The sequence below is a fragment of the Bubalus bubalis genome, chromosome 9 (genome assembly GCF_019923935.1).
Source record: "Bubalus bubalis isolate 160015118507 breed Murrah chromosome 9, NDDB_SH_1, whole genome shotgun sequence".
Lineage (NCBI taxonomy): Eukaryota > Metazoa > Chordata > Mammalia > Artiodactyla > Bovidae > Bubalus > Bubalus bubalis.
The window spans coordinates 49677406-49702039 of NC_059165.1; the positions used below are offsets into that span (position 1 = coordinate 49677406).

Below are 24634 nucleotides of genomic sequence, written 5' to 3' on the forward strand. Positions count from 1 at the left end.
ACTGAACCTGTATTTGGTAGCAGGCCCAGCATATACATTACAAATCATGTTCCTTTCACTCTCCAAAGTGTCCCAGTTCAGGCATTGCCCTACTGGTAGCCAACATGAGGAGGTCTTTGGGGAGAATGAGATTAAGTGTCTGCTGCCTCTCCTCTCCCTGGAGTGGGAGACAGGAAGAGTTTAAAGCACAGCACAGGATTGGGTAAAGGGCCTGGTGGGCTCCCAGGTCTACCTCTCCTCCTCAGGTCCCACTTGTTGTTCTTCAGTTGCTGAATCGTGTCTGACTCTTTGTGACCCCACGGACTGCAGCACACCAGTCTTCACTGTCCTTCACTGTCTCCTGGAGTTTTCATGTCCATTGAGTCAGTGATGCCATCTAACCATCTCATCCTCTGTCGTCCCCTTCTCCTCCTGCCCTCAATCTTTCCCAGCATCAGGGTCTTTTCTAGTGAGTCAGCTCGTGGACAAAGTATTGAGTTTCATCTTCTGCATCAGTCCTTCTAATGAATATTCAGGGTTGACTTCCTTTAGGATTGACTGGTTTGATCTTCTTGTCGTCCAAGGGACTCTCAAGAGTCTTCTCCAGCACCACAATTCGAAAGTATCAATTCTCTGGTGCTCAGCCTTCTTTATGGTCCAACGCTCACGCCCATACATAACTACTTGAAAAACCATAGCTTTGACTATACAGACCCTTGTCAGCAAAGTCATGTCCCTGCTTTTTAATATGCTCTCTAGGTTTGTCATAACTTTTCTTCCAAGGAGCAAGCATCTTTTAGTTTCATGGCTGCAATTACCGTCTGCAGTGATTTTGGAGTGGAGTGATCTTTAGGTCCCATCCAGCTGCTCCTTTCTTTAAGCCTGGCCTCACAGGGCAGGCAGGGCCTCTCCAGACCCAGGAAGGAAGGAGCCCCTTAGCCATGAATGTGAAGTGAAGGGGAATTCATTGAGCCCTACTGTGTGCATTGATGAGCTCATATCCAATATCTAAGTTTTAGTTCTTTCCAACAGCCTGGAGAATCAACTTTGTGCTTCCCTATTTTGCACCTGAGGAAACTGTCTTCAAGGAGTGAAGTTGTATGCCCAGGGTCACAAATCACTGAATCTTTGAGCTTTGAAGATAAAGCCAGGAGGGCCTTAGGCCATGCCTCAGTCAGTTCAGTTTAGTCACTCAGTCGTGTCTGACTCTTTGTGACCCCATGGACTGCAACATGCCAGGCTTCCCTGTTCATCACTGACTCCTGGAGCCTGCTCAAACTCATGTCTGTCGAGTTGGTGATGCCATCCAACCATCTTATCTTCTGTCATCCCCTTCTCCTCCTGCCTTCGATCTTTCCCAGGATCAGGGTCTTTTGCAATGAGTCAGTTCTTCATATCAGGTAGCCAAAGTATTGAAGCTTGTTTCACCATCAATCCTTCCAATGAATATTCAGGACTGATTTCTTTTAGGATTGACTGGTTTGATCTCCTTGCAGTCCAAGGGACTCTCAAGAGTCTTCTTCAACACCACAGTTCAAAAGCATCAATTCTTCAAGGCTCAGCTTTCTTCACAGTCCAGCTCTCTCATCCATGCATGACTACTGAAAAAACCATAGCTTTGACTAGATGGACCTTTGTCAGCGAAGTGATGTCTCTGCTTTTTAATATGCTGTTTAGGTTGGTCATAGCTTTTCTTCCAAGGAGCAAGCATCTTTTAATTTCATGGCTGCAGTCACCATTTGCAGTGATTTTGGAGCCCAAAGAAATAAAGTCTCTCAAGGTTTCCATTGTTTCCTCTTCTATTTGCCATGAAGTGATGGGACTGGATGCCATGATCTTAGTTTTTTGAATGTTGAGTTTTAAGCCAACTTTTTCACTCTCCTCTTTCACTTTCATCAAGAGGCTCTTTAGTTCTTCACTTTCGGCCATAAGGGTGGTGTCATCTGTGTATCTGAGGTTATTGCTATTTCTCCCACCAATCTTGATTCCAGATTGTGCTTCATCCAGCCTGGCATTTCACATGATGTACTCTGCATTTAAGTTAAATAAGAAGGGTGACATTATACACCCTTAATGTACTCCTTTCCCAATTTGGAACCAGTCTGTTGTTCCATGTCTGGTTCTAACTGTTGCTTCTTGACTTGTATACAGATTTCTCAGGAGGCAGGTAAGGTGGTCTGGTATTCCCATCTCTTGAAGAATTTTCCACATTTTGTTGTGATCCACATAGTCAAAGGCTTTGGCGTAGTCAATAAAGTAGATGTTTTTCTGGAACTCTCTTGCTTTTTTGATGATCCAACAGATGTTGGTCATTTGATCTTTGCTTCCAGGCCATGCCTGGGGAGAGGCAAAAGCCAGTGGCTCCTGGATCCAAGGGCCTGTGGCTGCCATCACACCTCTTACAGGGTGGGTGGCAGCTTGACTGAACCACTCCCTCTCATTGGCTTGTAGGTTTCATTAGGCTCTAAGCAAGGCACAGAGAAGCATGGGAACAGGGAGTAGAGACAAAGCATTGGCTCAGGAGCCCTAAAAGGCTCGCCTCCTTGTTGCCACTTCCCAGTAGCACCTGCTCCCCGCTGATCCAGGCCTGGAGGGGGCCAGTGCTAGAGGAGGGGAAGGGAACAGGGCTGGGACTTTGGCCATTCTCAAACCCATCATGAGGTGGCCACCAAGCAGCAGCAGCAGTCACTGGGGCTCACCTTTCACATGGGGAAAGGGAGGCCCAGAGGAAGCAGGACCTGGAAAATCATTCAGTGAAGCAGAGGCAGGTAAGGTCTGGAATCAAGGAGTCTGACCCCACCCAGACTCTGCCCTCCATATCACAACTTCCTCCATCCTCACCCTCATCACCACAGCCCTTGTTGGCAAAGTCTGTACTTCATACAACAAACAACCCCCCCTCCCCAACATTTTTTACAAGACATTGTCCACATGAGTCAGTCACCTTCTGAAACCCTGGTTTTATGATCATGCAACTGGCCATGAGTTTTGCCACTGAGTACATTTGACAGTATTCTCAACACAACCCCCTTCCCCCTCCAAGGGGAAATTTGGGTACCACTTGGCAAAATAACTAGTTAGGAATCCAAGCCTAATAAATTATCTATTTCCCTTTTACTCTTCCCTCTCCCTCTCCTTTATTTTTCTTAGTCTCACATCAAACCAGAAAAATGGGGATATGTACTGGACCTAAAGAAAATGTGAGATGAAAATGTACTTCCTTTTATTATATAGGAAGATATTTTTAAGTGCATATAAATAAACATTTTTAGTTTGCTTAAATGTTCAGACTTTATCGCTGAAGAGCATGTGTTTTGTTACACCAGCCAGTGGTGACTGTGAAAGATGAGGATCCAGACTGCTAGTCCATCTGGTGAGATTCAGAGAAAGTAGTTCTGGAGCGGCCATACCCTCTGAAGCTGCCCCATCCTACACCTGCTCTGCTCCCAGCTTCTGTGTCCCACTGGTTGGGCATCTCATCCACCCAGAGCTAGGCTGGCTTCCTGGCTAGAGACCTCCTCTGTGTGAATACTCCACTCCCAGCCCCGAGTCCCTCCCTAGTCTTGATCTGTGGCCCTCTCTGCTCAGCCCACACCAGGCTCCTGGCAGTCTGACGCAGTCTCGTCCACAAGACTCAGATTCTCAACATGGTGTTAGGGGCCTACAGAAATGTAGTGCTAACACGCATGTTTCGAATGTGCTAGAGGCCATGACTAGGCCCTGGGCCTTGCACAGTCAGGCCAGGCCAGATTTCACTTTTGCCTCCACACTTTTCCCATCTCTAATACCAACTCAGGGCCTGCCATTCAGCCAGGGGGGAAGCATAAAGTCACTATATGCAAAGCAGAAGCAGTACCAGGTCATTTCTGATAGGAAAACCCAAACACCTCTTAGCACTGGGGTGACTTCAGGGCCTGACAGTACTTGAGGGGTCCTTTTCCTGAGCCATTAAAACACCCAGATCTGGTTGAACTCTCTGTGTGGCAGGCAATGTATTATCTCACATGGCAGCTCAAGACACTGCTTGAAAGTTGTCTTAGATCAAAGTTTCCTTTTCATGAAGCTCAAACAGCAGTTGACAGGTGATGGCCAGCCCAACCTGTGGGTCCCACCCAACCCCTTGACTTCCCAGTAGACAGCAGCTGCAACTCCCCCAGCCTGCCAGGCCTGGTGACTGACCTCCAGCCCCACAGAGGTTTTCCTGTGGCTGGGGACAGGCTTGTCCTGCCTCAAATCCTCCCAGCCACCATCTGTCCTCAGCCCTGGGGGCAGGGGTAGTTAGAGCATGTTAGGCCTGCCAGTATCTCACCCTAGGGTATAGCAGCCCTGGGAGCAGGTGGCTAAAACACAGGACTTATTGCATGCCAAGCCCTGTGCTAAACACAATTCTGAGGCAGCTTAGAGTATTTTATTTCCATTTGACACATGGGGACGCTGAGGTTCAGAGATGCTAAGTAACTTGTCTGAAGTCTCACAGCTTGGAAGTAGCCAAGCTGGAGTCCAGGCCTTGTGACAACAAACTTGCTAACTAAACACTGAGTCACAGCTGAAGTATGGCCCTCCAGCCCCACACTCCAGAGCACACAGTGTTCTGTGGGGTGCTGGTAGGTGCTGGTAGGGGTCTCCTCGATAGTGAAGCATGAGAAACGCTGGATTAAAGAAAATTCAGGGGGTTTCTTTGCTGTGGGACTTGTCAGTCTTTGATGTGTTAATACACCACTGTGACTATCCCAGAAGGGTTGAGTCTGCAGGACTTCCCAAACTTACTTGACCAGAGCCATTTTTTTTCCTTGATAAACAAGCTCCTTTGTCTTACAGATGGGGAAATGAGGCTGAGTGGGGAAGCAATTACCCAAGGGTCACACGGCAAACATTTCTGAAGATCAGAAAACTATATTCAATCACTGCTAGCCACGCTGCCACCAATCTTCTTCCTCTGCTCCTGGAAGCCTGGTCCTTTCCCCTGGTTCCACCAGGTCCCCATGCCTTAGACGTCCACCATCCTCAGTTAAGCCATGCTGCCTCCCAGGCCACCAGGAGGAGGAGGAGAGAGAAGAGCCTCTGCTCCTCAGGGACGCGTGTGGGGACGAGATCCACCTCGTGCGTTGTTGTCATGTGCCCCAGGAGCAAAGGGCAGGCAGGCAGACTGCACACAGTTTTTATGGCTGGGCCACCTCCCAGAACAGTAAACAGAGGGGCAGGCGGCTGGCACTGGATCCCTCTAGGGAGTGAAGGCCCCAGGCAACAGACTCCTCTCCACCTCTGAAAGGGAGCTGACAATAGCAGGAGTTTCTAAAAAGTAGACTTCAAGCTCATGTTGCTCATAATCTTTTTTTTTTTTTTAACCATCCCTCCGTCTTGGCTTGACAACATCCACTAGTCCTATAGGCCTCACTTCGAACATCCCCTTCTCCAGGAAGCCTTCCAGATCCTCTAAGATAAGCTGGGAGCTCTTTCTGGACTCCCTGGATGCTCTGCTCCCCTGATACCTAAAGCATAGCTCAGACTAGGAATTCTGGGGGCAAGGACTGTGCATTCCCCAGGTCCAGCCATGCCTGGCACGTGGGAGTACCCAACGAATGTCATCTGTTAAAAGAAATCCCTGAGTATTTGAAAAATTCAAAAGACTGAAACATTGAATCTGATGATTCTGCTTACAAAATGGACTTAAAATTTGACACAGTCTCATAGACTTACTCTAATGATGTAGTGTTTTGATCTTTCAAATGTGTTTTAAAGGTGACCTTGTTGTATGCCTGCAGAGACTAGGAGGGACTATGCAGTTGCTGTTTCCTTTCATGCTATTTATAATGATTTTTATACATTTTTAAAAAGAGAAAAAAAAGTTTATTCTTGAAGCTGCATCCAAGAGATTCCATTCTCTGTGCAACACACTTGCCCAGTTGTGAGGTCTGTTTGGTTCAGAGAAAGTCCTCTGGGGGCTCTCTGAGGCGTGGTCCCCAAGGGACAGCCTGGTGGGGTGGTAGAAACTTGGTAGGGTAGACTCTGCCCCTGTGTCCCCTGCAGGGGCCTCCCCACAATCTGGAAACCCCACTGATATGGGGATATGCTGTGTAGCTCAGAGAGGATGCTCATCTCTTGCCCAGGCTCAATCCTGCAGGCTTTGTACTTTGCATCCCACAAGGAGAGGGTTCGAGTCATGTGATGATGGGGGCAGGTAGACGTGAGCCTGCAGGAAAAGGCAGGTGGCAGCTGACACCCTTCCCTTGGACCCCCTCAGGTCATGGTCTGCAAGCCATCTTCCCTGGATTCCATCTCCTTTCTCCAGGAGTCTGGTCCCTACAACAGCCTCCCACCTTTGAGCCTATGGAGAAGGAGCTAGATCCTCCTCACCTTGCCTCCTGGGAATTAAGGCTTCCCACCCCAGGCACCCTTATCCCCCTGAGGCCTAGAACACCAAAGTGGGAAAAGGTCCTATTCAACAGGTTCACTGCACGGTTGGGCCCAGGGGATGCAGGGAGTAGGTGGGTGATTTGTCCAGGGTTACTCAGAAGGTCAGTGGTATGGCTTGGGACTCAGACTCCTGGGCCCCCACAGAAGCCACATTCCCAGCACCTGAGTCCTCAAGGCCCCCAGCCCACAAGGCTGGTTAGGGGGCTATGGCAGATATTCCTCCTTGACAGGCACTGGGGAGGAGGCACCCAGGAGGCTGGCAGAGCTGGGGCACAGGCCCCCCAGGGGTGGCCCTGCTGGGGTGGGGGTGATGTCATGGGCTGGTGGGGGTGGCTGTGGAGGCTGCTGCTGCTGCTTCTTCTTATTCACTTTGCGCTCCTTGGCCCGCCGGTTTTGGAACCAGATCTTCACCTGTGGGGTCAGAGAACAGAGATGGGGCAGGAGGTGTGGAGACTGAATGACAGAGCAAGAGGAAGAGAGAGGGCAGTGGAGCTCTTGTTTCTTGATGTGGCATTTGGGGCTTCCCTCCAGCTCCAGCTACCCCAACTGTTCATGTACCGTGAACATGTTCTCCCCTTCTGGAACCTGTTACTCTGCCTTTTATTTTTTTTTTGAAGTACCTGTAATATTTTTTTATTCTGCCCAGCAAAATATAGGAGTTGCAGCTGTTCCTCCATCCTTTTACTTTATTTTTTAATTTTTAAGTTTTATTTATTTTTAATTAGAAGATAATTGGTTTACAATGTTGTGTTGGTTTCTGCTGTGCAACAACATGAGTCAGTCATAAGTATACATATATCCTCTCCCTTTTGAGCCTCCCTCCCACCCCCACACCCACCCCTCCACCCCTGCTCCTTTACTCTTAAGACAACTTTTTCTGTAACCCTCTTCCTCTCCATCTTCCAAAGCCATACTCTAACACCCCTCCTCCAGGAAGCCCTCCCAGTCCTCCCTGTGACTGCTCCCTCCCCTGGATTTAAACAGCACTGATCAAAGCCTGCTGTAGCCTAGAATTAATCAGACCCCCTATCCCCGTATTGGTGCCCAGGGATATTGGGTTTTATTGGCCAGGGGATTCATGGCAGCAGCTGTTTCTGTTGTGTTGTATGACCATGGCCAGGAGACAACCTCTCTGTTCTCCCTTGACTGAGCTCCATAATCTGCCTGGTAGCCTGGAGGCCAGACTGCTTCTGTGGCTGAAGTAGGGGCCCTACACACCTGCCGTTCAGTGAGCCCCAGGTTGGCGGCCAGCTCTGATTTCCGCCGGATGGTGATGTAACGGCTGTAATGGAACTCCTTCTCCAGCTCCAGGCGCTGGTGGTCGGTATAGACCACCCGGTATTTGTCCTTGGTCCGAGTCTTACCTGAGAAGCAGAAGTGCCAAGAGGAGAGATGAGTGGGGAGAGGAGCCTGCAAAAGGCCAAGGCAGGGCTCGCAGCAGGAGGAGCAATCCAGGACCCCTGAAGAAGAACGCTGAGAGAGTAACAATCAGGCTTGGAGACTTCCAACCTGGGAGTCAAGCACTGTTCTCATGCCCATCTGGGGTCCCTAACACTGAGAGAGAGGCTTCCTCGATGGTTCAACAGGCAAAGTAGCTGCCTGTAATGCAGGAGATGCAGGGAATATGGGTTCAATCCCTGGGTCAGAAAGATCCCCTGGAGGAGAGCATGGTAACCCACTCCAGTAGTCTTGCCTGGAGAATCCCACGGACAGAGGAGCCTGACAGGCTACAGTCCATGGGATCGCAGAGTTGGACACGACTGAGCGACTGAGCACAAGGCTCAGAGACAGGATGCAACTTGCCCAGGGTTACCCAGCAAGCTTCAGGTGGAGTTGGGGTTTCAGCCAGGTCTGCTGACCCAGAGCCCTACTCTGACTGCCAGGCCCACCAGCTTTTATGCACCAGTTCCCAGGTGTGGCTGCACAACAGACACATGGGGAACTTGTGAAAAACACAGCTTCCAGAGCATCACTGAGCATGTCAACTCGAAAGCCTTGGGGTGGAATCTGCATTTTTCACAAGCTCCCCAGGTGGTTCTAATTCGGGGATCCTTGGAGGAACACCTGGCAGCAGGGGTAGGTTGAGATAGAGACATCGGCTGCTCTTCTCTCCTGTGGTGGAGAGAGCAGGAAGGGCCGCCACAGCCAGAGGCCAGAAGCAGGAAGCTTTCAGGAACTGCCCTGGGGTATATGCTCCTCACTTCCTGTTGAATGCCTGTTGGTTGCTGGCCAAACAATCAGACAGAAAGTATTGGGGCTGCTGGTTGTTCCCCAGGACTTGTCAGGTTCCTCAAAAGACCGTGGTTCTAGACACGAAGCCCTGAGCTGGGGCTGCACACCGGGGGCTGGTCTGCTCGGAGCCATTCGCACTCCAGCCTGAGCCCAGGCACACAGCAGAAGTGCTCAGGCCAGCCCACAGATATTTACCGAGTTCCTGCTGTGGGTCAAGTCCCAGGTACAGCAGGGAGCAGAATTAAAAGTCCCTGCCCTCCTGAAGCTTAGGTTCTAGTGGAGGGAGATGAGTAAAAATAAAAAAATATGAAAATTATTTGATATGTTAATTGATGAAAAGTATTTCAGAGAAAAAAGAAGGACTGGGAATTTAGGGAGGAGAGAGGCTATGATTTTGAACAGAGTGGTCCATGAAGGCCTTACCTTGAAGGGGAGCTTGAGCAAAGATCTAAAGGAAGTGAGGGAAAGAGCAATGCAGCTGTCTGGGGAAGAGGTGCCCAAGCAGAGGGAACAGTAGGTGCAGAGGCCCTGAGGTGGGGACGTGCCTGCTGTCTGAAGAGGGAGGAACACTGAGAAGGCTGGTGCGCGCAGGATGCAGTGAGCAGAGGGGGTGGGCAGGTCATGCGAGGCCCACAGGCCATGGAAAGGACTCTGGGTTTTGCTCTGTCTGGGACAGGAGCCATTACAGGGTTTTGAGCAGAGGAGACATGAGATTTGATGTAGGTTTTAAGATGCCTCTTAAGATGCCTCTGGCTGCTGCATAGAGAACAGACTGGTGAGAAAGGGGAAGTGTGGGGAGACCTGCCATAACTCAGGAGAAAGAAGGTGGTAGTTTGGCTTCCACATGAGACTCAGCCTTGGACCAGGAACTGCATGGGTTAATGTCAGGGATCTCTTTCAGGCTGGGATCAGAGGTCTGTCTGGAGAGACTATTAAAGAGTCATGCTTGGCCTGGGCTGCTGTGAGGGCCTGACTCAATACCAGTGTCCTTTTGTAAGAAACTGAGCACGTGGCTATGACCAGGAGGCACACGTAAGCATTTCCAGACTCGCCCCTGCATCCCACCAGGGCATGGCCAGTCTGCATAACCATCGACCTCTCCTACTTCACCCAGATGCCCCCCCAACAACCTGACCTTCATCTCCGTGGTCCCAGCTCTGGGCCTAACTGTCCCTCAGCACCCCTGTGCTAACCACCCCCCAACACTGTTCCAGCCGCCGCCTTCCCCACCCAGCCCACACAGCTTGGCAGGACAGTGCTGGGTTCCCCAAGAGCCAAGTGGTTTGTGCAGAACAGGAGACAGCAGATGTTCCTGGGCTCTTTCCCTTGAGTTTCCTGCCAGAGCAGCAAAACCACACTGGACTCTTCCACAATCACTGACCTCAGCCCATTGCCCGACACAGCACGAGACAGCCTCGGCCCTCAGCCAGGCCTAACCCAGGAAAGGGACCAGGGAGCGGCTGCCGAGGCCTTGGCTCCAGATGGGGCCCCTTCTTGACCTAGAAAATTCAATGCCAGCTCAAAAACAATTCTGCCTAATGCCACCACCGCTGGAACCCAGCAGATCTCTGAACCCACAGCCCCGCTGGATTCACTGGGCCAAAGCCAGAAAGGGTCATGGAAGTTCAGTCTCCTCCCACATTATAGATGAAGATACTGACGTTCAGAATGGTTATACAGCAGCCAGAGGTCCAAATAAGAGAGGCCTTGTGAGTTCTTTTAGTCCAAACTCCCTGTACATTCAGGGTTACTGAAGCCCCAGGCAGTTACCAGGCCTGCAGCTCCTGTTGTGGTGCGTAGCTCCTCACCCCACCAGATTTGGGGTCCACAGAGCCTGCTATATGGCCCTCTAGGCATTGGCAATAGAAGCTCAAATGGCAGGCCCATCGTCCACTTGTATTTCTGGAAGAGAGGGTCCAGACCATGGTGAGGGCAGATCCCCAAAGTCCTGGCTGGGCCTGGATGGCCCTCAGGTTGAAAATGCCAAAAAGATTCACTTTTGGGAGTGGGGGGAGGAGGCTTCCTGCCCACCCAGACCTCAGCCTGAGAGACTATAAAGTCACCCTTTTCCTCAGGCATCCAACCCTTACTCCTATCTCCCTGATGAGCAAGTGGGGATCCATTACACCCATTTCATATATGGAGAAAATCAAAGCTCAGAGAAGGGCACTTGCTGAGGGTCATCCTGCCTGGTAGTGGTATCAATCTGGGCTCAGGTTTCCTGACCTCCAGCCTGGGCTCTTTCCCCCAACTCTGGGGGCATCAGGAACTAGACAAGAGATGGGGTTCTGGCTGCATAGTTACTCCTCTCTGCGTAGCTGCACCTCTAGCAAGGCTGCCAGTGAAGACCCAGGACCTGTTACAGCCTCCTGGACCCAAGAGAGGGGCTGGTGGGCTCAGGAACACACAGACCAACTTCTATCTGGGGAAGTTGCTCAAAGCACACAATTTATTGCTGAGAAAATGGCTCTGCCAAAGAACCAAATGTTTGAAATCATACTGTGTGGTCCAGGAACCAGAAAGTCCCATCTGCTGGCCAGAGGGTGACAATGGGAATGTCCTCCTTGGAGCCCAACTTGGTGATCTCAGCCTCATTTAACATGCACATGCCCTTTGACTCCTGAATCCCTCTTCCAGGGAGTGATCCCACAGAAAACTGCCCAGAGAGGTACTGTTTCAGATAGTACAAAAGTTAAGAACCATGTATGTGTCTATGAGTCAGGACTAGTTAATAAGAGATGATACATCCATGGAGAGGATCATTAGGCAGTCATTAAGAAGAAATTATAAAGCTCTATATGTGCCAACGTGGAGCAATTTCTAAAAACATTACGGTTTTTAAAAGGCAAAATGGTGTGAAAAGTATGTTACTATTTTCGTATAAAAATGGAATACACACACACACACATGCACTCGAACATGTTTGTGCACCCATAGAGTTCTTTCTGTAAGAATATACAGGAAGCCAGTATCGGGGCTGCCTGGAGAAGGGACTGAAGCCTGGGGAGCCACAGGGAGGAGGGAGTCTTTGGGGTATTTGCATTTTTACCCCCTGAAGATGTGAATTTGTATTTTTAATGACAATCAGGCGCCCTGGGCTCCAGTCCCAACTCTGGGCCAGAACTCCCCACTGCTGTGAGCAACCCTCCTCTCCCCTCCCTTTATCACCAGTGCCGCCCTGGGGGCCCAGGAGGGAGGGAGCAGGGAGGTGCGTGACAGCGGTGGGGCAGGGAGAGCACCCAGGATGAATGATTTACAGGCCTTTGGGACACTGGGCCTAAGAGGGAAGTCCGGACTCCTGTAACAGGTGTCTGATGGGGGCCAGGCCACTCCCAGTCACCTAATGAATAACCCTCTGGGCCAGATGCCAGGGCACGTAGGTGGGAGAGAGGGTGGGAGTCCCCCCACCAGCTCTTAGGGGTGAAGCATGAGAGGAGAAGAGGCTTGGATAACTCTCCAAATGAGAGTCTTTCTCTCTTCTCTGGTTGTAGGATGCTAGGAACAGTCCATCCATATGCATCAGGCTGCCATAGAGGCTAGCAAGCTCCCCACCCCTAAAGCATGCACAGCAGAGGCCCTGGGAAGTTCCAGGCTAAATGTCCTGACTCCTGACCAGCAGCCTCAGATGCCTGAGGAACCTTTTAAAAGCACAGATTCTGGCCCAGAAGTTCAGACTCAGGGGGACTAAAATTGGGCTTGGGAATTTGATACTTGAATAGCTCTCCAGGTGACCGTGACATGTGGTTGTTTGGGCAGGCAGACCTCTAGGGCTTGCTGTCCAGCTTCTCACTGGCTGGGTTCTGAGCCTCATGTTCTGTATCTACAAAATGGCAATAATTATTCTAGTAACAGCCAATACGTCCATGTGTCAAGAACTTTGTATACATCTCTCAACAACCTATGAAGCTGTGCAGGTGTCAGCCCCAGTTCACAGATGAGAACACTGAGGCCCAGCAAGGTCTGCACATCTGCGGGTGGGACCTGGCACAGGTCTGTCTGGTTTTAGAAACAGCACTAGAACCTATCACCCAGTGTAAGGTCTCCCATAATTAACTCCCACCCTGAGTATATAGGGGATCACTTGAGATGGATGGATGAATGATGCCTAGCATATACCGAACACATGCAGGGAAAGGTAGATCCTAATGATTTCCATGGTGGGATAACCATATGACAGGGATGCTGGGAAATGGATCTAAGCAATGGATTGTATGTTGGATGAGACCATTTATTTATAAGGTCCCTTCCAACTTGGAAACATGAAGTTCCCAATGTTTATTGATGCTCTGATTATATTTGTTATTATTGCTGAAAGAATTCTAAGACCGATTTCCCCGAGAGTCTAGAAACAAAGTCTGCCCAGCTGGAGGGTGCGGGCAGGAGCCTGGCGGTCTGCAGTGGGGCTTCCTCATCCAGCCTGGGCCAGGCAAGGACAGAGTTCAGCCTCTGCCCCGGGGTTGGTGGCTCCCGGAAAATCAAGTGGCCTCTGGGTCAGCACTTCCTTTGACCTCTTCCTGCTGGGACTGTGGCCCTGAGGGATGACACTGCCAGCTCTGGCCCTCAGAGCTTGGAACACAAATCCATGACCCCTCTCTGTGTGGTCCAATCCCACTGGCCGTGCATCAAAATCCCCCACACCCAACAGACATACACAGACACAGAGAAATGCACACAGGCAGGCATGGATGCTTGTTAAAAATACATATTCACAAGCTCTCAGGCCTGTTGTGTCCTGGTCTCTCTGCCATCTTTAACAAGCTTACCAGAGGGGATTCTGAATCACCAGCTGAAGTAAGTATGTCCCAGTGCTGTGCCACCTGTGTGGCCATAAATAAGTCCCTTCTCCCCTCTGGGCCTGTTTCTCCTATGCAGCAGAAGAAGGTTGGGTGTCAGCTCCCAGGGCCCTGTAGATTCTGAACTTCTCTGTAGCTCTGAGCCCATGGGCCCAGGTCTGCATCCTTAGCTAATGGATTTAACAAGTGGTTAAACTTCTTTGGGCTTCCCTTCCCCCTGGGGAGCAGAATGGATATGAAAGCAGTTTGCAAAGGGCAAAGAGCTATGGAGACAAAAAGCTGAACTGAGCTATTTGTAGAAGTGGATGTTGGAGGGATCCCTTGGGAGAAGGAGGAATGCCGCCTGATGGGGGCCCTCAGGGCAAACAACATTGCCTGGGGGTGGGGAGGTCTGGCTGGACCACCAGCTGGACATGTGAGGTTCTGCTTGGAACCATTCCCCCATGTGTATGACCAGTGGGTGGACTTCTGTTGCCCAGTTCCATGATGGATGGATATCCTCCCTGGACCATGAGGCTCTCTATTGGGCCCATGATTAGTTCTTGTTTTGGCTGGTTTGCCAGTCCTAGCTGCTCTAGCATGAGTCCTCATTCACTCCCGCTCATTCCTGGAGCAGGAGTGAGGCTAGCATGGCTGTGGGAGCAAGATGAGAGGATGGCCAGACCAGCCACACTCAGGGGCCCTGCAGGTTTAGGTGGCTTCTCCACCCCACTGTCACCCCCCCTCCTAGGCACTAAGCTCAGTCAGCACCGCCCCTCCTCCTCCCCGGCTGCCTCTGCATCTTCCCCTCACCTATCTTCTTCAAGGAGGTCCCCAGTCTGACTCGGCTATGGGAGGCAGTAAAGAGGACAGAAAGTTCATAGTCAAATAGACCTGATGGTTCTAACCCGGCCCGGCCATGGGCTAGCAGTGGGAACCCAGGCAAGTCACGGAACATTTCTGAATCCCATTACTCATCTGTGAAATGAGGACAGGAATGCCTCCTTCAGACATGGAAGCTGTGGAGAGTAGATGTGCTCATGTATTTAACAAAATATTAAAAAAGCTATCTGTGACAGTGGAGAAAAAGAAAGAGGGGAAGGGAGGAGGGGGGATAAGAGGGAAAGGACGAGGAGGAGCAGGGGGAAGAAGATAATGATGCAGAGACAAAAAGTTGATGACTGCAGGGACAAGAGGCCAGAGAATCCTCAGTGGAGAATAAGGGGCACATCAGGAATGGATTACCGTGCTAGGAACTCTGGAGAGGAATTTTCCTGTGCTGTCCCATATGACAGCTACTAGCCACATCTGGCTACCTAAATTAAAATTAATTAAATAGAATTAAAAATTCAGTGTTTTAGTCATGCTAGCCATATAGCAAGTGCTCAGTGGACACATGTAGCTAATGGCTACCACACTGGACAGTATAGATACAGAGCCGTCATTACAGGAAGTTCTATTGGACAACACAGCTAGACCAAACTCCCAGCAAAGTCCAGATGCCCACACCCTCATAGCATATACCTAACCCGACTGCTTGGACTATCTGCAAAGCAGCCTGTCCTTGGGCTCATCACCCAGTTATATTCTTCCTAGGATTTTCCACAAGGGGCACCAGAAATAGGGGGCACCTTTGGCCTAGAACAGCCCTTCTGAGAGTTACCAGCAGCAACTGCATCCCTCTGTCTTCTGGGCTGAACAACCTGCAGCCTCTCAACTGTCTCCTGGTGGAGTTTCCAGGCCTCTGCCCTACCCTGGCCATCCTTTTCTGGTCTGGTGGTGAGGTCCCTGCCTAATTGTCCGCAGGTGTGGGTCCTAAAGAATCACATCTGGGGCAGAGGTGCAGGGAGGGAGGGGCTGTGGACCCCAGCCCTTTTCATGCTCACAGAGGGACCTTAGCAAATCCCTTCCCCTTGGTTCCTGGCTGCCTACATGCTCCATGATGGCAGAGACCATGCATCTTGCTCATTTGGCTCTACAACTGTTCCAGACACACACACAGTGAGTACTTGATGAATCCTTGTTAAACTTAACACAGACTCACTGCTTCCTGGCCTTCTCCTCACAGTAAATGGCCCCTCTCCTCCAGCCACTCAGGCCAAAAGCCTAGGTGGCAATTTCCCCGCTCCCCACATCCCATCCATCAGCTGGATGGCTTAACCTCCAAAGGACATCCTTCTGTCTAACTCCACTGTTTGCACAGCCTTAGTCACAGCCACTACTCTAATAGAGAAATGTGTTGTTCTGGGGTCAAAAATACTTGCATTTGAAAAATAGTGAGTACTCAATGGATGGTAGTGCATATTATTATTACTATGGGAAGTGCTTGGTACTTAATTTGTTAAATGGTTCATTCCCACTTTCAAGGGTGGGGGGTAGATTAAAAACAAACCAGCATAAGAAATAGTTACAAACTGTGATTAGTGTGAAGGAAAGGAAGCGTGGAGCTCAGAGCATAACCTCACACCTCTTACAGTTATTATGATTAAGATGTGGGGGCAGGTGGCAGGGGGCAGAGAGCCTACTTTATTTAGCTTGAGGAAAGTGTCCTGGAGGAGATGACACCTAAGCCAAGATCTGATGGTTGAGAAGGAGGTCTCTATGTCACCAACGGGGAAGACTATCCCAGGAAGACAGAAGAGCATGTGCAAAGGCCCTAAAGCAGAGAGAGTAGCAACAGAGGGCCAGACCCCTGATGGACCCCGTGTGCCTTGCCCTGGCAGGAATCCCCAGCACCTAGCAGAAGAGAAGAAAGACTCAGAGACTAGCACCACCTGCCTGCCTCATGAATGAATGAGAGAGGCACAAGAGGAGGCTGAAAAGGCTAGCAGGGTTTTGAGCCCTAGGGTGAGGGGCTTGGATTTGACTTTGAGAGCAATGGGAAGACATGGGAGCCTAGAGGGTCAGTCTTGGCGTCCAATGATGCCTGTTCCCTCTCTCTGTTGATGCTGAGGGGTCTTTGTGGGGGTGCCCCTCTAAGGCTGAGGGGCAAGTATGGCAGGGGGAGGGCTTAGCCTCTTAACATGGTGATGGACCTGACTCCAGACAAATATGTTGTTTCCAGGTCCCAAAAACTCTGGGACAGAAACTTGAGAGGCATCTCATTAAGATAATTCCCACCAATAAGAGAGGCTTGCTGCTAATAAAGCTGTTTTGGCCTTCAGAACAACTCCCCAAGCTCTCAGCAGCAATATCTGCAAAGTGGGGGGAAAACACCCAACCAAAAAAAGCCTTCTGCCACCTTCTAACTGGGTCATTCCCCCCTTCCCAGCTACATCTGAGAGAAGAGGTGTCGAATGGAGCTTCTGCCTGGAGAACCGGTTTTAAACAGCCTGCTGTGCCCATCCTCCCACTTCAGTCTCTTACAACTCATCACTGACTGGCCTCCTTTTCCCCACCTGGACTGGAATGCACATGGGGAGGGGGGCTTGGGCTCCCATTCTGAGTGTGTTGCTTCATCTGATAGATGGTCATCAGGCTGTAGAGGCTAGGTTTGAACCCTGGGCAGCAGCAAACGTGGCCATGTGAGCTTTGGCAAGTCACTTTACCCTCTCTGAGCCTCATTAACTCTATCTGTAAAAACGAAGCTAATAATAGATCCTCACACCTCTTACAGCTATTATGAGACTTACATGAGATCACCCATGCGGAGTTTTTGACACAGTGCCTGGCACGTGGTAGAGACTCAGCCGATGTCAGTTATTAGTTTTATCATGAGCTCCTATTATGTGCAAGGCATGATGAGAAGGATGAGGCTGACTAGGATGGTTCCTTGAGGGGATAACAGATGGCAGATGGCAGAGATCAACAAGACAGTCAGTGATAAATGTTCAAAAAGGATCTGATACAATGCTTGGAGGGGAGGGAACCAAGGAGGGCTTCCTAGAGGAGGCGGCCTTGGGGAAGCAGCATTTGACCTGGTAAAGATAGAGGAGGGCAGTTCAGGTCAAGGAACCCACATTAGAGAGGCAGGGAGTATGAGGTGTGTGCTCTCATGTACCTGCTAATGACAGGTGGAGATGGTCACAGGCACCAGTACACTGAGTACCTACTGTATGCCAGGCTCAGGGTTGTGTTTTACAGGAACCATTGCCTCAAGGTGTAATCCTGCTATTATCTTGATATCACAGTGGAAGAAGCTGAGGCTTAGAGAAATGATCCACATCAATTTGACTGCAGCTGATGCAGCTTCTAACAGAAACACAATTTCAGGCTTGAGGTGCTGAAGCTGGACTCTTAACCATCCCAGGTAAGCATTTCTGTATCTCAACAAACTAATGGGAAAGTGGCTTCAAGAGTGGGCTGGGGCTGGTTCTCAAAAGGACTCTGAAATGGGGCTGGATTTTCATTACAGCAATCGAATGGTATAAAACGAAAGGGCAATTCCATGGCAGTGGGGAGCCATGGGATGCTCTTGAGCAGGGGATGAGCTTTGAGAAGGTAAATCCAGGAGTGGTTTAGAACAGTGGCCCCCCCCCCCAACCTTTTTGGCACCAGGGACTGGTTTTATGGAAGACAATTTTTCCAAGTATGGGGGTGGGGGATAGTTCAGGTGGTAATGTGAACAATGGGGAATGGCAGATGAAGCTTTGCTTGCTCACCCACCACTCACTTCCTGCTGTGCCACCCATTCCTAACAGGCCACACACCAGTACCAGGGGGTTGGAGAACCCTGGTTTAGAGGACCTCAAGGTCAGAGCTGACTGATTTGAAAAGACCCTGATGCTGGGAAAGATTGAGGGTGGGAGGAGAAGGAGACGACAGAGGATGAGATGGTTGGATGGCATCACCGACTCAATGGACATGGGTTTGGGTGGACTCTGGGAGTTGGTGACGGACAGGGAGGCCTGGCATCCTGCGGTTCATGGGGTCGCAAAGAGTTGGACACGACTGAGTGACTGAACTGAACTGAGGGCAGTAGGGGGGCTTCCCAGGTGGCTCAGTGATAAAGCATCTGCCTGCCAATGCAGGAGACACTGGCGATGCAGGTTCGATCCATGGGTCAGGAAGATCCCCTGAAGGAGGAAATGGCAACCCACTCCAGTATGTTTTCCTGGAAAATCCCATGGACAGGGGAGCCTGGTGGGCTACAGCCCATGGAATTGCAAAGAGTTGGATACAACTTAGCGACTAAACAGCAGGAGCAGCAGCAGCAGGGTATTGGGGAGAGGCTGAAGGTAAGAGGCCAGGTCAGTGGCTGTGGCAACGGGCCAAGGGAGAAGGCCTGGAACGTAGTTGGGGGAGGAGGGTTCATCTCCTCCCTGGGCCTCAGTTTCTCCATCTGATAGCTGAAGAGGTTGGACCAAGATCCAAACCCTGCTACAAAAGTCTTATCATCTGAGTGGGCATTACCCTACTTGTATGGGACTTCAGCCACGCCAATGGGCCATTAACCTGTGAAAAACTATTTATTGATACTGCATCAGAGACTGAACCTTTGACAGAGGATGATTTATAACATTCCTAAAGAATATATTTATAGTTGCAAAAGGGGAAGACAAAAAAGAATAGAGCCACTTGCAGTCATTTCCCATCCTGGCCTCAGTCAAGTAACAGTCATCACTCAGAACTGGCTAATATTTTGTTTATGGACAACATAATAGCCTCTCTTGCACCTTCCCAAGCTTTGTTGCCCTCTCCTTAGGTAAAACTGGCATCTTAGTCCCAGCCTCAGCTCTGCCAATTCCCCAGGTAAGAATAGAGTACTGACCATCCATGGAACAGGGAGAAAGGGGCAACCAGGCTTCCACCACTGGCATGAGCGGCTCAGCTGGACAGTCATGGGTCCCATCTCCAGGTTGAGATCTTATCTCTCCCCTCTTCTCCCAGAGCTCTCTTACTGTCCCTCACACACTTGCCCTGTTCATTCATTCATCAGAAAATATTGAGCACCTACTGAATGCCACACATGGAGCTGGGTGCCTGGAATGCAGTGAAGTGAAAGTCACTCAGTCGTGTCTGACTCTTTGCAAGCCCATGGACTATACAGTCCATGGAATTCACCAGGCCAGAACTCTGGAGTGGGTAGTCTTTCCCTTCTCCAGGGAATCTTCCCAACCCAGGGATTGAACCCAGGTCACCCACATTGTAGGCATATTCTTTGCCAGCTGAGCCACAAGGGAAGCCCATCCCTTCTCCAGCAGATCTTCCTGACCCAGGAATTGAACCGGGGTCTCCTGCATTGCAGGTGGATTCTTTACCACCTGAGCTATCAGGGAAACACAGTCATGGGTCAAATAAACATGGTTCTGGACTTCATGGGAGTTTACCTTGGTGGGTTGGTGTGGGAATAGACACCACACAAACACACAAACACAAAGTAAGTTAACGTTCTGAAGGAAACAAGGCAAAGACTATCAACGGATATGTGGGGGAGGCAATGACTTCAGAACATCATGGAAGACCTCTCTGAGGAAGTGGCCATGAAGCTAAGTAAGACCTGAAAGGTAAGACAGCTTGCAAAGAGTTTTCCTGGAAGAGGGAATACAGCAAATGTATAAGACCTGCCTGTAGCAGCACATATAGCTAGACCTCAGGAAGAAGTGTACATTTTGCCCTAAATATAATGGGAAGCCATCAGAAAATTTTTAACTGACTCATCCAACACATACCCCAGCCCTGCCTCCACCTGTGTGAAACTAGAACATTCCCTTACAATCTCCAGCCTTCAGTTTCCCATCTGTATGTCTGGTCGCTAACTGTCCAGTCAGATATTCTAGAATGCTAGAAGCACAGAAGGCAAGGAAGGGGCAGGAAGGATACCATCAGATCGGGGACCAGCAGCGCTGGGGTGGTGGTGGGGGGTGGCATGCACTGACCTTCCCTCTGCTGTCCCAGACAACAGCGTTACCCAGGAAACACCCCTGGAGACCCCACATCTTCATTCCCCAGAGGGACAAACTGAGGCCAAAGAGGAGAGGGGCTTGGCCTCTCTCTCACGGAGGATCTGTAACCTCAATTCAGTTCTGCCCCCGCCTCAAGAACACTGGTCAGATTCAGACTCCACCTGAGTGGACAGGCAGCAGCTTCTAGCTTCCAAAAGGCAGAGTGGTTCTTGCCTGGCTCCAGGGGTGGCCACTTTCCTTGGGAACCCCCAAACCTCCCTTGGCCTGCCCTTCTACTTTCTGGGAGTGAGGGTGAAAGAACGTTTGCCTTTGGGCATAGTTACTCCTAGGCCTCCAATGTGCCCAGGGCAACAGTTTCCAGATGACTTTCGAGACCCGAGCCGAACTGGGTTTGGCAGCTCCAGTGCCCAGAGAGCCGGGATTTGCCTGACATCACACAGCCTGGAAGCTCCTCAGGGCTCCTGCCAGTCCTCTGACCGCCACAGGCCCCTGAAGAACCTCCCCGTCCATCTCCATAGTCGGCTGATGAGCAGGAAGGAGCAACTGGAATAAAGAAGCAGGACAAGTAGACTTTCTTCTTCAGAGAACAGACACAGAACTTCAGGACCCCAAGTGTCAGTGGCCCCAGACATATTGTCTCATATAATCTAAGGTAAAATTTGCAACTGAGGTTTATGGATAAAGCTTCTAGGGGCCTTTGGAACCCCTGAAATTGTCTGCCCAGTTAGGAAACACTTTTTCTTTTTTCCTAGGGAGAACATTTATGCTTTCCACCACATTTTTCAAAGGAGTTCTTTTGCAACTCAAACAAATGTACAAGACCCTTCTTGCTCATGTCACAGGTGGTAAACCTGAGACCTAGAAAAGATGGCTGATTTAAGGGACTCTGTTGAGAGCATTAGAGCACAGGCTTGGTCACATCCCAGCCTCACCATGTACTGGTTACACAGTATAACTATATTTGCCCTACTTTGTCATCTCTCTATGCCATAGTTTCTTCATCTTGAAAATGGGGGTGATAATAGTCCCCATGATAAAGTTATAAGGATGAAAAGATCTTAGGTCAGCACCTGCTGCGTTAGTAGGTGCTCTGTAAGAATTAGCTGTTATTATTTAGCCACAGAGACAAGTGGTACAGCTGCAGCAGAAACCTCAGTCTTCTGAGGCCTCTGGAGGCAGATAGGAGGTTCTGTGTTCTGGGGACTCTCAAGGAGGTGGTACAGTTGCAGCCAGACCTGTAGCTGCTGATCACTCCCTCCGCAGCATCTGCCCCAGGATGAGCTGTCCATGTGGGGGGGACATGGGGGTGAAGAGGTGGGGGGGTGGGGAAGGCCCAGGCTCACTCCCAGCTGGGGGAAGGGGAGGAGGGGCTGGACATCAAAGGGTGGGCAGGCCAACTTCCCGCCCCTAAGGCCAGGTGGCCTTCGTCAGGACAGGCCAAACATAGTCAGGACAATGGGGTATCATGTTCACTTTCCGGCCGACAGGAGTCACTACCGAGCCAAGGCCCAGCCTGTTACATGACAAAGCGGGGACCTATAAAGACGTCAGGCCGCCCCTTATTAAAGCCGAGCCTTTGTCCTGCCCTCTCCCCTGCCTTTGAAGAGGGTGGATCGGAGAGGCCTGCCTGGGGGCAGGAGGTTCACAGGCTCAGGAGCCAAACAGCAGCCACCTTCCCAACTGCTGCTGCTGTCCCCTCCCCCAGGGTCAAGAGTTCAGGGAGAGCCCTGGGATGGTAAGGTAGGGACCCTCAACCACCACCAATCTAACCAAAGAAGGCTCTTTTTTAGCCCAAAGGATATGGCCCACCAATCTCTTCATTATATGGATAGGGGACTGAGACCTGGAAAGGAAAGTGACTTGTGTGTGTACACATATACTGCATGTCCCGGCTGGGATAGGGGTGCAAGGAACAGATGACCACCTGGACCAGTGCTGCCAAAAGTTTACCCAGGGATAAAGGTCTGGGGACCTGTGTTTAGTTCCTACAGGGCGTCTTTCTTCATTGCTTGGGTCTCAGTTTCCCTACCTACAGGGAAAGACAGGTTGTGCTTTCCAGTGCTCTGGCAGGCCGGGATTCAGAAGGGGGAAATTGAGAGAACAGCCTCCAGGGAAAGTGGACGGGGGCCACGTTCTGGAACCCCAGCAGGGCCACGGCAGAGGTCAGACAGCACCTGCTGGCGCCCAAGGGAACCATTCGGAGGCCCAGAGCGAGAGAGGGATCCTTACCGCTGCCACCGCCGCCTCCAGCCGCCACGCTGCGCCGCATCCACTCGTAGGGTGTCCGCCTTTGAGCTCCGGGTGAGGAAGGTGTGCCTGGGCCGCCGAGGGGCTGCGCCAGGAGACCCGGGCCAGGCCCCGGGGGCGTGGGCACCGCGCCAAAGTCCGGAGGGGGCCCGAATGCCAGCGGGGCCGGGCTGGCTGTGGGAGCCGTGGGGCCCGGGCCGTAGGCGGCAGCCCATTCGTCCTTGGGCGCAGAGAAGGGCGCACTCCAGGCTGCAGGGGGCACGGGGCCCGGCTCCACGTGAGAGTAGCCGGTGAAATCTGGGTACTGCGGGGGTCCAGGGGGCGGGGGCGGAGGGCCGTAGGCTTGTGGGCCCAGGCTGAGACTAGCGGGCCTGGCAGGGCCGGGGTACACGGGGGAATCCTTGTCCAGCACATAGCCCACGTACATGGTGGCCGCGAGGCCGCCCGCGCATGCTGGGCCCTGGAGCCGCCGCAGCCGGCTGCCCCGACGAGCGACTGCACACCTGAACTCCCAGCCCTGCTGCCGCCCGCCCCACCCAGGCCTTTTATAGCTCCGGGACGCCTGCCGCCCCAGCCGAGGCGGGTTTGCATTTCAAAGCGGGGGGAGCCTCCAGGCCGCGAATCAAAGGGGGAAACCCGTCGGGGGCGGGGGGTTCAAAAGGAGACAAATTGCCGCCCCAAGCGGGAGGTGGACTCTGGGGCCAGAGAGGGTGGGGGCGCGGAGGGCGCATCCCGGCGAGCATCGAGGCATCACTAGGTATGGGAGCCTCCTGCAAGGCCCCGGCCTAGCGGCCTTGGGGGCTAGTCCTCCCCGCGGCCTTGTCCTCGCTGCCGCCACACCGACCTCTCCGCAACCCCATTTTACAGGTGAAGAAAAGGGATCTGAGTGGTGGTAGTGGGGAGAATGCGGGTTAGCGCCACACAACCGCACCCGGCCTGTGGCGCAGTCGGTAGGGACCAGTTTGAGGTGAAAGGGAGGAACCGCTGACTTCAAACAGGGTTCTCGTCTTTAAGGTAGCGGGTCCTTAATCTTTTGGGGGGGGAGGAGGGGTCACGACCCCTCTTAGTCTCTCCTGAAAGCTGTGGAAGTTTTTCCCCTGGGGGAAAATGCACATATGCACATACATGAGTCTGCAAACAATTGGGGAGTTCACCTGAGTTGGCTCTCCAGAGGAAGTTCTTAGAGAAGTCGGGTAGGAGCATTCTTTTAGAGATATTCTAGGGAACCTTTCACAATTCTCTTGACAACCCCCTCCCTCCTCCCCATCCCTGCCTTCATTTTAATGAGAAGTTTCCAATATACACAGAAGTAGAATTGTAGAGTGACTCACTATAGACCCATCATGAGCTTCAACCATTATCAAGATTCTGCCACACTTATTTAACTGACTCGCCTCCCTTTTCTTGCTGAAGTATTTTAAAACAAATTTCAAACATCGTGTCATTTTATCCCTACATACTTTAGCAGGCATCTCTAAAACACATGGGCATTTTCTTACATAATATGCCATTATCAAACCTAACAAAATTAATGCAAATTTCTGTGTATTATCTAATACCCATTCACATTCAGAGTATTTCAATTGATTTTAAAAATGTCTTTTTAATAGTTGGTTTATCCTAAAGCCCTAATCCATTTATTATTAGAGCTGGGGACCTCTTGGATTTTAAATGTTTCATGCATCTCCCCCCGTCCTATCCAATTAAAGACTGTCAAACATTTCAGAGCTATGATGGGGGGACGGGGTGAGGGTAAAGAGTTGAGAGGCCATTAGTGAACTGAGAGTGGGGAGTGAAACTGAGGGTTTGGGGGAAGGATTCATGAAGAACAGGGCTCTGGATCAGAAGTTTGATCCTCCAGTGTTTCCTGGGAGCCCCCTAAATGTGCAGGGACCTGTGGCCCCGAAGGTGGAATCAGAGTTTTATCTATCCAGCCTGTCCCTCCCTTGAGTTGCCACACTAGCCAGGGCAGGTCAGCATCATTTCAGGACTAGATAGATATGTCAGGATGAGGATATAGTTCACAGGGCCCAGTGCAAAATGATAATGTGAGATCCCTTGTTCAAAACTCATTTAAAATTTCAAGATGGTGGCTGCAGAATGCACAAGCAAGCACGGCACCCTTCTAAACACTGGGCCCTGAGT

At 51.0% G+C, this 24634-nt stretch overlaps 1 protein-coding gene across 1 annotated transcript; it reads right to left on the reverse strand.

Annotated features, from left to right (window-relative positions):
* Positions 1 to 5121: 5121 nt before the first annotated feature.
* CDX1 (caudal type homeobox 1) lies at positions 5122 to 23024 on the reverse strand. Its single transcript, XM_006040929.4, has 3 exons — positions 22472 to 23024; positions 7612 to 7757; positions 5122 to 6804 (listed from the first exon to the last, which is right to left on the reverse strand). Exons 1-3 carry the CDS (start codon positions 22914 to 22916, stop codon positions 6598 to 6600), a joined length of 798 nt encoding a protein of 265 aa, XP_006040991.1. The 5' UTR covers positions 22917 to 23024; the 3' UTR covers positions 5122 to 6597.
* Positions 23025 to 24634: the final 1610 nt, after the last annotated feature.

What these genes read in the sequence shown, in the direction of transcription:
- CDX1 (XM_006040929.4), bottom strand. Translation starts at nt 22,916, where the DNA reads ATGTACGTGGGCTATGTGCTGGACAAGGATTCCCCCGTGTACCCCGGC. An exon ending in TGGAGGCGGCGGTGGCAGCG is followed by an intron (nt 7,758 to 22,471) that starts GTAAGGATCCCT and finishes TCTGCTTCTCAG; the next exon opens with GTAAGACTCGGACCAAGGAC. An exon ending in TGGGGCTCACTGAACGGCAG is followed by an intron (nt 6,805 to 7,611) that starts GTGTGTAGGGCC and finishes CTGACCCCACAG; the next exon opens with GTGAAGATCTGGTTCCAAAA.